At 39.5% G+C, this 16,043-nt stretch overlaps 1 protein-coding gene across 3 annotated transcripts in view; it reads left to right on the top strand.

Annotated features, from left to right (window-relative positions):
• The window catches only part of FARP1 (FERM, ARH/RhoGEF and pleckstrin domain protein 1), a 400,646-nt gene that overhangs the window by 334,586 nt on the left and 50,017 nt on the right, over window positions 1-16,043 (top strand). For all 3 annotated transcript variants that reach the window (XM_029604480.1, XM_029604479.1, XM_029604481.1), the window contains one exon: window positions 15,245-15,432. In XM_029604480.1, the coding sequence (XP_029460340.1) occupies window positions 15,245-15,432 (188 nt within the window). The remainder of the gene's footprint in view (window positions 1-15,244; window positions 15,433-16,043) is intronic.

Consider the following 16,043-nt stretch of genomic DNA (forward strand, 5'->3'; position numbering starts at 1 on the left):
TATTTAGCATATATCTTGGGAGGGTGGGGGATAGCGTATGCCCTTTTCATGTTCTGTCTTTATCTGCAAAGCATGGTGTACCTTCTGTTCCTTGCGTTGTTTCAACCTTGGTCTGAATGTTCTTTTTGCTGTACAAAACCTCTTTGTACCAGAGATACCTTTTTTCCTGTTGCAGTGATCCTGTTGCCCTCTGCTGATCACAGCAGTAGAAGGAATGAGTCTTCCTGTAGTCTGCAAGGTGGCAGAGCAGAGTCCTGTTAGTGCATCCTCTTAAAACAAATTAAATTGGAGAGAATGCTGAAAGCATGCAGGCTCTTCTGAGTCATATTGAATGCAAGGGCAGTATTTATAAGACAGTGATACTGAGTTACGAATATTTTTCCCCATCACTACAGCTCACACAGCACTTTTGAATTTTGAAAAGCGCACTGAGAACTGATGCGCAACAAGTTTAGTTAATAGTAATTTTCCATTTTCAATAACAAAAATTGTGATGATCACATCACAGCTGTCTGGACGGTTATCTCAAAACTTCTAGGCACCAATTTATTTTGCTTGGGCAAGAGAAACAGTCACTTATTGCAAGCTTAGATTTTTAACAGGATTTCAGATTGATTTAGTTACGATCGCATAGCCAAGTGATTGCACTATTTATTTGATCCTGGTTTGATCTCTAAAGTGATATTTTCTCTATTGCATAAAACCTTCCTTTTATCAGAAATCATGAATTTCTCCTATTTTACTTTGTGACACAGTGAGAAAATGCAATCTAGTACAGCTTAGACATCGTATCAAACTGATTAAGCTTTTATAAATACTGCTCTGTGTGCACTGTGATGACACAGAAAGTAGTTCAAAGGAGCAAGTCTCCAATAGTGAGGTTACCTATTAAGCAGGATCACTGCAATTCCAGGGAGACACTTTATTGAAATGGACAGTAACTGTGGCACTAGTCTACCTTAAGTGGCAATAAATATATGGTTAACGTTTTATGTTTCAGATTAAAACTTTCATAGACACTAGTAGGTAGTGGAAAATGACTTAATGGGAGTGCATGGCTAGGTTTCACTTTTAACCAACCACAAAAAGTTCACCCATCTAATTTAGAATTTGGGAATACCATGATGTAGGTAGACAAAAACAGTTACTGTCCCATTTGCACTGACTGCTACCTGATGCTATATCAAAAAAGCATGGATATGTAACAACCAAGGTTTGCTGGCTGCAAAAGTAAAGCTGAGTTTGGTGACTATCCTAAGCATGTAAAGCCAAACTCTGTAAACTCTGTATGCATGTATTACATTTTCTTTTCTCTATCTACATGTTCTAACAGCTGTCTTGCTGTAAAATTTACACTGGTTTAATTGTGCTGACTTAACGGCTGAATTCTTGTATCTGGAAACTTGGGGATGATGTATTTGTTTGGAATGATGCACCTTGTGTCCAAATCAACCACTTTTCTTCGGCATCTCTATAAGGCAGTTGAAAGAGTGAGGCCTTCTCTCGACTTCATCAAAAAAAGAACTATAAATATGTTGGTCATATATCAAACCACTCCTCCATATAATATCGTATCCATGTGTGTGTTCACTTCTGTTGTTCTATTGAGTCCTTCAGTATCAAATGGCAACCTTGTACTGATTTATTTGGGAGGGAAGGCTGCTGTTTTCACAAAATTGCATAGACTAGCCTAGTTGCCCTTATGGAACTTGCATCAGTTTTAGGTTTTCTAGAATGATATTTTCTTGGTCATATTTATCACGTGGTAGTTGTAGATTTTGCAGATTGGAACAACAAAACAGTGAGATCCATTTGGGTTTCTCGTTTTACAGTTGCCATTCTTCCAAGTACTGTAGTGTTCTGATGTTGCCTCAGACATCCTGTTTGGTGCAGCTTAAATCTAACAGCAGTTGTGCTCTAGGTGAGTGCAGTAACCATAGAGTTATACATTAAGACAGATCACATAGCTTGTACATGACTTTAAAGGTGATTCAGAAGTGTTTAAAAGACTGATGTGAATAAGACCTCATAGATCGGAATAACGCGTCGTATTCCTGGAAAATTGGATCAAGCACATGCAAGTAAAGGCTCCAGATACTATATGTAGTTTTGTAGTCCAAGTGCAGTAGTATTTTTACAACTTTGTTCTCTATTTCAGTGCAATGCTCCCTCCAAGGAGTGACTAGGAGTGTGCAAATGTTTTTTTCGAGTGAGCAACATTTTTTTTTAAACCAACAATTTTTGAGCGCCAGCATTAGCACAAAGGAAAATGTATGTGAGCAATCATGTAAAAACCTGTGAGCAGTGCTTCAAAATATGAGTAATCGCTCGCGCGCTCAGTTTAGAGGGAACTAAGCTTCAGTGTTTCCCAAACTTTTCATGCTCAAGGTGCACCTACAATAATAAAAACGTTGTCTGGCACAGCAACTTCCGCGGAGCAGACTGGACAGAGATGGGGAAGATTTGTTTTGCTCGAAAGAAGAGCTACAGAAGCACTAAAAGCCCCACTAGTCTCTCTCCCAAATCTTAAAGCAAAGGGAGAGAGAGGCACATGAACTCATCATAATGGACTTAGCTCCCTCTATCTACAAGTGCAGGAGAAGATGAGAGGGTGCAGTGCAGGCAGCTGGCTCAGTTATAGAAATGTGATGGCAGAAAAAAGACTGTATGGACTATCTAGTTTGCCTGCCCACCCAACTAATTTAACCTTACAATTCCCATCACTCACTGAGAAATCTCCTGTGTTTATTCCATTCCTCCACTGGGAGGCTGTGTCGTGCATCCACCACCCTTTCCGTAAAGAAATATTTCTGAAGATTGCTCACGAGTCCATCCTCTTTCACCCTCATCCCATACTTTGTTCCAGGGTCTCTTTTTCATTGAAGGAGGTTTACCTTCTGTGCATGGACACCTTGCAGGTATTTAAATGACTCTATCATATATCTCCTCTTGCTTTTCCTCTAGGGTATACATATTTAGATTTTTAAGTCTATCCCCATATGCTTTAGAATAAAGATCACACTGACCATTTCAGTAGCCACCTTTTGGATCAACTCCAGCCAGTTTATATCCTCCTGAAGGTGCGGTCTCCAGAATTGTACACAGAATTTCAAATGAGGTCTTACCAGAGTCCTGTACAGGGGCAATATCGCCTCCCTTTTTCTGCTAATCATGTCTCTTCCTATGCAGCCATGCATTTTCCTGGCTTTTGCTATTGCCTTATCCATCCTTTTGGCCACCTTAAGATTATCGGATATAATCGCCCCCAGATCCCATCCTTCTTTTGTGCTTAGAGGAATTTCACCCCCAAAACTGTAACTCTCCCTTGGGTTCTAATGGCCTAAATGCATAATTCTGCATTTTTTAGCTGACCATTTCACAAGCTTCGCTAATTTTTCATACCTTCCTTTCTGTCTACCTTGTGGAATATTTTGGTAATCAGCAAAAAGACAAACCTTTCCCAACAATGTTGAAAAGAACTGGTCCAAGGATCGATCCCTAAGACATCACTGGTAATGACCTCCTTCCTTGGAGTGAACTCCATTGATCAATTCCCTTTCTTGCCTCCCACTCAACTAGTTCCTAATCTAGTCAGTCACTCCAAGGCCTATACCAAAGGCACCCAGTTTGTTTATAAGTCGCCTATATGGAACTGTGGCACATGCCTTACTGAAATCCAAGTACACTATATCTAGCATTCTCCCATGATCCAACTCTCTCGTCACCCAGCCAAATAAATTGATTAGATTCATCTGACAAGCTCTGTCTCTGGTAAAATCATGCTGCCTCAGATCTTGTAATCAACTGAATTACAGAAATTGCACCATCTTCTAATTTAGGAGTGATTCCATTCATTTACTCACCACAGAGGTCTCTTGTAGTTGTGAGGCGCTGAGAGCAGAGCTCAGGTGCTGGCCTGATGTGAACATCAGGCAATGATGAATTTTCCATGGCACAGTTGATCAGGTCTGAAGACATATCAGTGTGCCATGGTACACCGGTTGGGAAACTAATACATTTTATTTTTGTTATAGCTTATCCTTTTATTTGGTGGTACTAATTTGAAAAATATTATTGTACAAATTTGAGCCAGACATTCTGCCTAGTCCCATACTCATGTGGTCAATTTTCAAACTGCCGGCGTTGGTGCAAAGTCTGCATGATAAGTACCTTTTACCCATGGGCATTACACCAGACTCTCAAAGTGAAAGTACACATGTATTTTTTGCTTTGAAGATTGCTGCAAGTACACAGGATGCATGGACACTTGAACCTACTTTTAGTGTGGGTAGAATTTTATACTTAAAATTATGCGCATAGTATTGAATATACAGTCTACATGTGTACTATTTTTCCCCGACCTAAACATGTTCCCCCCCCTCCCCCCATCTTCCAAGAACACCTCCTTTTAATGCAGCCAAAATTCTATGTATTATTCCAAAATTGACAGACTTTAGCCACATTGTGGGTTGGTCGTTTTCAGGCAGCCTTCTTACACACACAGAAAAAAATTAATTTTACCTATGGAAATTGCTTTGAAAATTGACCTTTAAAACCTGCAATTCCATCAAAAGTTTATAAAGATATCAACAATAATAGAAAATGTGGGAGTCAGATGTGAGCAGGTTGAATATTCTTGGGGAGTCACACTCATAAGAACGTCAACTTATCAACATGAATTGGACAAAAAAATACTACAATGTGTGATAAGCTTATGTAATGCAGGAGCCTATGAGAGTAAGTCTACATATAAATGTACGTGTGAGTGATATGTAATGCAGGAGCTTATGAGAGTAAGTCTACATATAAATGTATGTGTGAGTGATATGTAATGCAGGAGCCTATGAGAGTAAGTCTACATATAAATGTACGTGTGAGTGGAAATGAGTGTAAATGCAAGCATAGTCAGCTAAGTAATCAGACTGATCTCTGGCTATTATACCCTGAGTGACAACCTGATCTGAATTTCATAATCCATTTATTCTTCAAAACAATGGTTTTATGAAAACATCCATTATCGCTTGTCTCCAAGAACAACACTATGGGTTTGTTTTGGATCCCGTGATATTCTTAGACCTTTGGCATTCTGCGGTGAGTGGCTTCTACTCATCCATCATGTAAATGATGATCTTTATGTTTGCTACTTGACATTCAACAGTTTTATTCCCCTGAAAAATGTTACCATGTTTTGCTTGCTAAGCAAAGGGGGGGGGGGGGGGGGAAGGGATGGTGAGAACAGAGTAAATAAGCTCATGAGGCTGACTTTCAGGATTACATTTTTATCACGTTCTATTTGACATGCTGCACTTCCCTTCATGCTGAAACTGACATTTGTATGAAAACCAGATGGATTTTAACCTCAGATGAGTACAATAGGGACTACTTTGTTAATACATCATCTTTCTCTGTAATTGTCCAACACAACTGTCATGAAATTAGTCTTGAAACATAGAAACATTTATTTATTATTTATTTATTTATTTATTTATTTATTGTTTTTGTTATACCGAGTTTCATGATAGGCATCACATCAACTCGGTTTACAAATAACAAGGAGTGTAAAGCATAACGTAACGTAAAAAACAATATTATAACGTAACGTAAAAAAAAAAACGTAAAAAACATGACATAAGAATTGCCATATTGGGTCAGACCAAGGGTCCATCAAGCCCAGCATCCTGTTTCCAACAGTAGCCAATCGAAGTCACAAGTACCTGGCAATTACCCAAACAATATATAGATCACAAGCTACTATTGCTTATTAATTACCATAATAGCAGTTTATGGATTTTTCCTCTAGGAACTTATCCAAACCTTTTTTAAACCCAGTAACACTAACTACTGTAACCACATTTATTTTTATTTTATTTGTACAGTTTTTATATACTGTTGCACAGAAACAAGTTCTATCTCTACGGTTTACATAAATCACATTTTAAGAACATGATAAAAAGAAGGAAAAGAAAAATACAATATCAATTAAAATCAATTTAAAATAGAGCTAAATTAACATTAAAAAGAAAAGAACAGGTTAAAAGCAAAAACATAATCATATAGAAGGCCTGGATTAAACTTCATTGACCATTTCAAAAGCTTGTCTAAAAAGCCATGTTTTCAGATCTTTCTTAAACCTCTTCAAATTTTCCTGTAACCGTAGCTCTTGGGGCAGTTTGTTCCAGAGAGTCGGCCCGGCAATAGAGATAGCCCGTGCTCTGACTTTGCTTAAATGTGCAGACCTGACTGTTGGAATTGTCAAAAGTGCCTTATTTGTAGACCTTAGATTGCGTTGGGGGACATGTAATTTTAATGTAGAGTTTAACCAAGCAGACATGTCACTATATAATTTTTTATGAATAATACATAATGCTTTGTAATTTATCCTACTTTCAACTGGTAACCAGTGTAAATCCTTTAAAACTGGCGTAATATGGTCCATTTTTCGAGTATTTGAAAGGATGAGAGCTGCCGTATTTTGAAGAACCTGTAAGGGACAGAGTGTTGCTTTTGGAAGCCCTAACAGGGTAGAATTACAATAATCAAGTCCGGTTAATAATAATGCTTGGAGAATTGTTCTAAAGTTTTCCCTAGAGAGATAAGGCTTCAAGCGTTTTAGCGTCATCAACTTGCTAAAACCCTCATTAACTTTCTTCAAAATAAGAGCCTTAAAATTTAATTCATAGTCTATAATTAATCCTAGATTCCTGGTCAAATCTACTAATTTATAACTGGTAATATCATTAAGTGTCACAGCTTTCTTTTCTGCGTTCACGTTTTTCCGGTCTAAAACCATAAAAACAGATTTCTCTAGGTTTAAAATCAATTTCATTTGTGTTAAAAGTTGTTTAATAATAAGATACATGTCCACTAGTTTAAAAGTAGCCTCTATCCCATTTTCAATAGGAAATAAGATATGAATGTCGTCTGCATAGATAAAATAATTTAGGCTCAGACCAGTTAAAAGATGGCACAGTGGTAGTAAATAAATATTGTCGCTGACAATGCGGAGCCTTGTGGTACTCCTGTTTTTAACCTGATTTTCTCAGAAACAACTTCTTTAATTTTTACTGTAAAAAACCGGGTTTCTAGAAAGGAAGTAAACATTTCAAAGTGATACCTGTTATACCTATGTCTTGTAATCTATCAAGAAGAATTTGGTGATCCACCATATCAAAAGTGGCGGATAAATCTAAAAGAACAAGTAGATAACTTTGTCCACTGTCAAAACCCCTAAGAATATTATCAGATAATGAGAGTAAAAGAGTTTCAGTCCTCTGGCAATGAATTCCAGAGTTTAACTATGCGCTGAGTGAAAAATAATTTTCTTCAATTTGTTTTAAATGAGCTACTTGCTAACTTCATGGAGTGCCCCCTGGTCCTTCGATTATCTGAGAGAGTAAATAACCAATTTACATTAACTTTTTCATGTCCTTTCATCATTTTGTAGTCCTCTATCATATCCCCCCTCAGTCGTCTCGTCTCCAAACTGAACAGTACTAAGGGCCTCATTTTCCAATATCGCATTGGTATCACATGCGATACCAAAAAGGGGTGTAACTTAAGCTAATAAGCATGTGTATCGCAAATTGTGATATCAGCTATGCGAAAGGCTGTTATCGCAAGTTGCATTATTAGCCCAATTTGGGCTACTACATTGCCAGTATATCGCGGTTCACAATGTTTCTGGACAGGCCTATTTCAGTATGCTGCAGGCTTAGAGAGAGAGAGAGAGAGAGAGAGAGAGCGAGCCTTGCTATAGTGCCTCCTCCCTAGACAGGTATTTGTATCCCTATGGGAGGCCCACCTAGTAACTCGAGGTGGGGATTAAGTATTAGTGTAGGGGGTTAGGGGCCACTTTCACATTCAATGTGAGACGTACGAACAGAACAGTGGTCTCTTGTGAAGATTTGATGACCTACGGAGTGAGGAAACTCACTCCAAGATGAGATTTGTGCAATGTTTTCTCCACCTAGCTTGATGGACTCTCTACCTGGGTAACAACAAGCTAGGTGGAGAGAACATTGCACAAATCTCATCTTGGAGTGAGTTTCCTCACTCCGAAGGCCCCCCTAGGAACTGGGCTGACCATGGGGACGACTCCATAGAACGCCACCCATTACCATGCCATAATCAGAGCCCCAGTGGTACTACGGATGCCATCTTCACACTGTTCCTATCCACTCCATTGGGAGTTATTGTGACAGTGGAGCACAGCATGCATGGTCGGGTATAGCAGGGCATCTACTCCAAAGGCCTTGGACACTGGCAGGCAGCATTCTCCTTGTCTGTGCAGTAACAGCTGTGCCAGGGTCCTGCCATCGTTGCATCAAAGGTATCAGCCTCCTCGTCTGTTCTTCAACTGGTGAGGAAGGCACCATCACACACTCTGTGATTACTTTTTGTCAGCGTGCTGCCAACGATTTTAACAGGTGGTGTTGTGCCATGGGATTCTACCCACACATGGTGATTGGGTTCTTAGGTGTGCCGCCATCCATAGGATGGGATACCATTATATGACTACTAGAGGAGGGCACTATTCATCCACTTGCCCTTTACTGTATGGGTGTGTGTGTGTGTTTTTCCCTCATGGCGAACACAACAGATTGTGCTCTAAGCTACAGGATTGACCTAAGACTGCCTTCCTGGTCTAACCCCTATGGGAGTGGCTACCAGGAGTCTTCTCTTTCCTCAGAAGAGGAATATGTCTTTTGACCCCTCCTGTATTTCAAATCCCCTTTGTGGGGAAGCCCCTAGGGCTCATTCCTTGCAGGTTTATTGCCTAACTGGAGCCTCGATTCTTTTGAATCATTGCATCTACTTCTAGGCCAGGCCCAGAGGATAGCAGCGGAAGTCATTGGACCATATTTGCTGGGGTCCCTCCTTTGATTACCATGGTGGCCTACCCCATCTGAGGGTGGTTGCAAGTGACAGATTGGTTGCTTCGGAACCGCAGTGATCAGTGGCTGTAACTCAGTTCTCACTTGGAGAGTTAGGTTTTTCGGGATCATGAGGCTACAATTCCTGTTACTTTCCTGACCCTTCAAGAAGAGATATGACTGGGTTTCCAGGGTGACCCTAATGGGCCCCCCTCTGGATGCCTGATTGTCCACCCCTACAAGGGTTGTTCCTTATTCTCCATTTCCCGGAAAAGGAATGTCACTGCTTCTGACTGGCAGTCGTTCTCTGTTCCTCATGAGATCTGAGAACCCGTCGGGTGGGAGTGCTCTCCTTAGGTCATACTAAGGCACAACAAGTCTAGTTCATTTATTTATTTATTTTATTTTATTTATTTAAATTCTTTTAATATACCGATGCTCAAGACCAGGTCTTATCGTACCGGTTTACAATGAACTAGGGGGAAAAAACCAGTTAACAATGGAAGCAAGAAATTACATTATAACAGGGAATGTGGAACTTGGTTGTTAGAGAAAAAGGATAGGTTAAACAATTTCTAACTGGAGAACAAAGCAAATAAGCAGAAACGTGAGTGTTTACATGGTAAGCATTATATACAAAATTGTTCATAAGGGAGCCATTCATAAGGGAGCCATTCCAGATCCGATCTCCCCATCATACTAGGAGTCTCCTCTTTGGGGTAGCTCCCCAGTGAAGATTAGGGGCTTCTTCTATCCAGCACTCACCTGCTGAGCTCAATGGGCGTTTTTCGTGGAGGACCACTATTGCCAGTCATTCTCGCCTGCAGGACTCTACCTAAGTGAGGAGGATTGTAGTCCATCTAATTGGTAAGTATGTCTTTCAACCTACCACCATAGCCATGGCTGAGGGAGGTGGGGGATAAGGAACCCCACAACAGAGGTGCTACTTTTTTATTGCAATGACTTGCAAGCTATATATCTCCATTTTAGGGATAACCCTGTCTGTGGACAGGGGAGTCCTGGTTCATGCAATGGTTGTTCTATTTACTGGACCGTGTGCTTCCTTGGGGGGGAAGTATATGTAATCATGGCATGAGTTATTAATATCTAAGCCAGGCTTGTGGTCAGTCTTTTCCAAGATCTCACTGATCCTCCCCTGGTACCCTTAAGGTTTCCAGGCCATTGAAGAAATCCTGTTCGACAGGGGTTAGCACTTATAGCCTTCTAGCTTCCTGTCTCTTGGTGGAGTGCTTCTGGATTTCTTCCCTGGGGGATTTGTTCTCAATTTCAGCTGTTCCAAGCATACTGAGCGCTTTATCTTGGTGGGTAACTTGCTACTGGAATCAGCAGAGAGTTATTCACTTGGGATTGAGATATACAGCCTAGCGACTTGTTCTTACCCCTGCAGTCCAGCGGTCTGCCTCCTTGTGTTCTTCACGCCTTCTGACTTCCAGTTGGGATGTCGAGGGGAGGGGTAGAAAAGCTGGGGCATTCATGGTATATCTTAGTGTATACCCTGCAGGGAAAGATAAACCATTCTCTTCCTATATTTTCTGACCGGTACTGCCTTTAGCTTTTCTCATTTCCCTGGGTTGTCCATACTGCCTTCCTGCTCACCTGAACTATCCTGTACACAGGGTGGATAGCTCTGCCCTTGACAGGGTGCAGTCTCCCTGCTTGGGGGTTTGGGCTAGTGATCCCATTCAGGGATTGCCTTTCATCCCCTGAAACTCCTGATGCTGTCCTGCGTGGTCAGCTATGTCTGGTACTTTGGCACATAGGGTCTGTGACAGACCCTGCCGTTGTTGCTGATCATTCTTCCAAGCATTGCTTGGGTTTTTCTGCCCATTGTACCTATCACCAATCATGGGGCGCACGTCTGCAGGTGCAGTCTGTCTTTCATAAGCCAGTGGACCACGGTTTCTTTCTGGGGAGCTCTCGAGCCCCAGTTCGGTTTTTGGTTGTCTTGTAACACCAAAGGAAACTGTGATATTTATACAGGAGTCCTTCTCTTGTTTACATCTCTAGACTTTTTCCTGAATCCAGGAGGTTCTAGACCTACTGTTGTCAGGATTTACTGATCTGAAACCCTGCTTGTAATGTTTTCCATGATGTGGAGTATGTTTCTTGCTGGCACTCGCGTCGCGCCTCTGCTACACATGGGGGTTTTATGTCTCAATCGTTTCTATGGTTTCTCTTTGTAGAACCCGACTCTTTTTCTACCTGGATCCCTTTGTGGGTTGGCTGCCTCACAGGCGAAAGGGAGAGAGGTGATGCTTTCAGCATTGTGCAGTTTCCCACTTTCTCCTGCTCGGACAGCCAATAGCTTGGGAATCATCCATGTGCGAAGGCTACCATCCTGCTTGTCCTCAGAGAAAGCAGAGTTGCTTACCTGTAACAGGTGTTCTTTGAGGACAGCAGGATGTTAGTCCCCATGAAACCCACCCACCTCCCCTGGGAGTTGGTTTCTCCTTGTATGAGCTATATCGTGGACTGAGGGACTCTGCCTAGGGGGCAGGGTAACTACATGTGTGAGGTCTAACATCCTGCTGTACTCAGAGAACACCTGTTACAGGTAAGCAACTCCGCTTTCTTGTGCCTTTGTCCTTAAAAAGTGTAAAGATGCATATCAACTAGTCTATTTTAATTAAAAGCAGTTTAATAGTCTCTCCTTTTATTAAGGAGAAAGCCCTATAGTGTCTTTTTTTATTCTGTCAGGTAGGCAGCCTTGGTAGAACTAAAACTACATTTTATCACCTCTTTATCTTCTTATCAAAGAGGTATCTGTCTTCAAGAGTATGGAATGAAAATAAACCTTGAGAAAATAGTACCTTGGAGGTTGGACTTTACTTCTAAGTCTTAAGCAAACATTGTGTGGAGATTTTTTAATCTTTTCCCTCTTATTCACTCCATAAAAACAGACAAGAATAAATCTGTTGCAATACAATGCTTCCATTTTAAGGACAGGTCACAGAGCAAGTCTTGATAATTTTAGTTTTTTTTATGCTGGGCAAGTTTTTTGCCTGTATTGTTGACTACTATTTTTAACAGAAATAGAGTCTTTACTGTGCTTTTCTGTTTAATAAATGTTGGTATTCTGCTTGCTCAAGGTTTAGTCCATGATGTGTATGTATTATGGTCCTTTAGCTATGCTTTATCGAAGATAATGAATTAGATTGGGAATACATGCATGTGCCATGTGAGTAGCACTACTTCCCCGGTTACTTGCAGTATGGTATATTCAGAGTCTGAGTAAAGCTGATGTTAATGAGGGTAATTGTTAGAAGTCCACATTTGACTAAAGTCTATAGGTGCAAAGCCCTGAATTTTCAAATCGGGTTTATGTGCATTAACTCCGCATTGAAAATTCCAGCTGTCCCCAATATATGCAAAGCAGGGGTAACATTTTGTGTGTACATTTATGTGCATACTTAAAATATCAAAAATATGCATGTAAATGTTTCCTCCACCCCTAACTCTGCCGACTGGAATGCCTAATGCAAGTGACGGGAAAAATATGCACAGAATCGAGTGAAATATATATACTTTTCCCTTCACACACACCCATCCCCTCCTCTAACTGATAAATTTTCAAATGCCAATTTACATGCATAAAACACACATAAATCCTTAGGAAAATTATTCCCCGTGTGTCTTAACTTGGCATAACCCACCATATGATCAGGAGAACTGTGAGAGAAGTCCAAACACTCATTGTGTAGTCGCCCAGAAGCAAGAGTTCCATTCATGCTGAGCACAGTAGTAAATTATTTTATGCAACTGGACTCCTAAAAGAGCACTATGTCTGAAATTTGCTGGAAACCCTGTCTAGTCAATGGTCTCTGTTTTTAAAATGCATTGACCTGGAGTTTAATGGGTACCTGTATTTCTGAGTGAGTGTGTTTCTCGTTTATTGGATATTTTTTTTCCCAGACTTAAGCTATTCTTCAGTTTTGTAGCAATGCTATGAATAATATAGAACATCTGTTTCCGAGACATGAGAACACTTCTCTACTAGAAAAATATTATTTCTAGTGGTTGATTTAATGTTGGGTACGTCTGCTAGTTCCATAAGGGTAATTTAGTCTTTGTCTGATGAGTGATAGTATCTGTGTATTGTCGGAATCAATGCCTTTGATTAGAGTTGAACAGGATGAACAGAATGCTAATTAAAACATAATTGCAGTAAACCTTAAGCAGATACACTGAATATTTATTTTGCTTACAGCCTTTCTCTATATTAGTGAATACAACCAAATTATCAGTCATAGCTGGAAATGCAAGGCTATTTCAATTCTGCAATAATCAAGCTTATATTTTTCACACTTGTTGAAAGCAAGTTGATCAAATAGTCTGATAAGAGGATTTTCATGCACTGTATCAGATTGGCGTTGATTTAAAAAACCATGTCACTTTTTTAGCACACAAAAAAAAAAAGCTTTTGGGTTTTATTTAACAATACAGTTAATGGTCAGTGGAATCACCAATGGGAGTTTTTATTAGTTTTCCATATAATCTTTCAGTAGTAATAGCCTAGCCATAACATTTCATCATTGCCTCATGACATTGTCTTTTGTTTTATAACTTCTTTTTGGGTGAGATGTTCCAACCTGCCATAAGTCATGTTGAAATATTATTTTATTCTAAATTAAAATTAATTTAAAAAAAATGGAAATGAGCAATTGCAAGAGTTGGAGAGAGATGTAAACACTGTAAACAATATCACCATAGAGAAAATTGCATTATTTTTGTACAGTTTTACTAAGAAAAGACTTCCAGGAAAACCAATAAAAACTGACAAAAGTGACTTCACTTGCAATCAGCTGTGTAATGGGAAAACAAATAAATAAAATGTATCTACTGATATCAAGTTGATCAGGTCCGTTTTCAGCCACAAAGAGGGATATTGATCAAGTTCAGAATGAACAGTAGCATCCGAGAATCCCTCACATCTTTGCAGCCGTTCTGTTTACTGTCCCATGAGAGGACAGGTATATATTTATATCTGGAAGGATTGAGGTGGTGATGCCTTTCCTTTGTGACTTATAACGTAGTCTAGTATTGATAAACCTGCTGTCTCTGTACTGTGTTTCCTTATGATGAGTTCCACTACATTTCAAAACATTGTATACAGTTGTGTACTAGTGTTAATAAAACTGATAAATTTGTATCATATTTATTTTGAGTAATTTGATTTGGATAAAGGTGATGGCTTGAAAACAGAGATTATTTCAGTATAATACCCCTTTAACTCAGCTTGACAGTCCTATTTCTGACTCTTACAACCCTAAGATGGTGCAGCTGTTTGTGTGCCTTAAATTAATCACATCTGTCAGCAGAAAAACAAACATGAGGTGCTCTTGGCTACAATGAAGTTGATCCACTTCACTTTATAACTGTCATACATGTTGTAATGTAGCTATAATGCCCCCTTCCATATTTCACCATATACAGTAACCAGCAGCGCACAGAATAATTTAATGAAGAATATATATTCAAACTGGCGAGTTTATATTTGTTACGTTTTCTTTTCAGATATCACAATGGTAGTGTAGCTTCATATGTGACTTTACAATTGGTTTAAGTGTTGAACTGCCTGTCGTGAGCAGCACAAAAAAGTAGTATATTACAACAATGTTGTTCCAAATGTCTTAACGGCAATGGAGCTTTAGCAGGGTCCAAACATTTCACAGGTTTGTTCCTTAATTTGACTTTACTGATCAGGCACGAGGTTTTGCAAGCTATTTTTGCACCGGGTAGATGTTAAATGGTGAAATTGCTGATTTTATCATTAATAAGAGTGCATCTCTTATTAATAAGTGTAAGTAATTGTCAGTTTTAATCCATATCATGAAACGGAGCATTATACTTGTGAGTATCTTAAGACTTAAAATAACTTTCTCTATAGAAGGCATGCTAGAATTTCTATCCCAGACATTCAGAGGAACATGGACTGACATTAAAAGGTATAATACATCCTTCTGTTGTGTTTAGAATTGGAAATGTAGTTTTCTAGTGCTTGTCTCTTTCAATTATTATTTAGTAGTGCGCTGTCATAGACCACCTCTTATTCCTAGTTGCCGTATATTGAACAGCATTGCTTATAGTTTCCTATAGCCCCTATGAACGAAGCAATTTAAAGTTTTAGCACTGGCTTGTGGAACGTATTTAGTAGCTTTAGTTTACTACTGATGTGCTTGCATTTAAATCAAATTTTAAAGGTGTGAAGAAAACTAATCCATTGTCTTTCACATCTGCCACCTTTTTGTGTTTTATGTTTATATACCAATTTGATGCACCTGATAACGTTAAATTCTGCATTGACAAAAAGTTCGTAAATTGATTATCTAATTATAGTTTTGCTTTAACAGATTCTCTGACAGGCAGTCCGCACCTTTCAGAGCTGTCAATCAATTCTCAAGGAGCACCACTAGGCCCAAACTCCTCCTTGTCTCCGAACCTGAGCCCTGATGTCAAACAGTCCTCCCCACTGGTTAGCCCGTTGCTGAATGACTCTGCCTGTGTCCGGACAGATGATGAAGAAGAAGTAAGAAGAAAGGTATTAGCTTTATACTGTCCTTGATTGTTGAGCTGTGTTAACAAAGCAGCATTTCTTTTTTTCATTTATGATTTATAAAGGATTTTTACAACAGCATAGACAATACAATTGAAGAAAAGTCAGGACGTGTTAAGAATAACAAACAGGTAATAAAAATACTCATATTCAACAAAACTTTCTAACTCAAGTCCCCTAAAGAGGGATCTATTGACGTACTCAGGAAAATATCATTTCTAATTACAATATCTATCTGAGGCTTTGAAAACTTCCATGTCTTCAGGAATAAATACACACCTGAGTACAAATAGAGTAATACATTATCCTGTTGAACTGTGAATGTCAATCCATTGAACTCTTCAGGTTCTGATTCCAGCATTTTAAACGAATGAAATCTAGACATTAAATTAATGGTACGTTACAACCATCAAACCTATCCAGTTTGCCAATTTTTCCTACCTACTACATAGCAAACCCTGCTTGATCTAACTTTACCCTCACTTCCCCACCACTAAGGATTCTCTGTACCTGTTCCAAGCCTTTACTGAACAGGGGCCCACCTGGCAAAAGAAAGGGAGATCTGCAGCAGCATCGGCATGTCCCCAGTTGGATTC

Source organism: Rhinatrema bivittatum, chromosome 5 (assembly GCF_901001135.1).
Source record: "Rhinatrema bivittatum chromosome 5, aRhiBiv1.1, whole genome shotgun sequence".
NCBI classification, from domain to species: Eukaryota; Metazoa; Chordata; class Amphibia; order Gymnophiona; family Rhinatrematidae; genus Rhinatrema; species Rhinatrema bivittatum.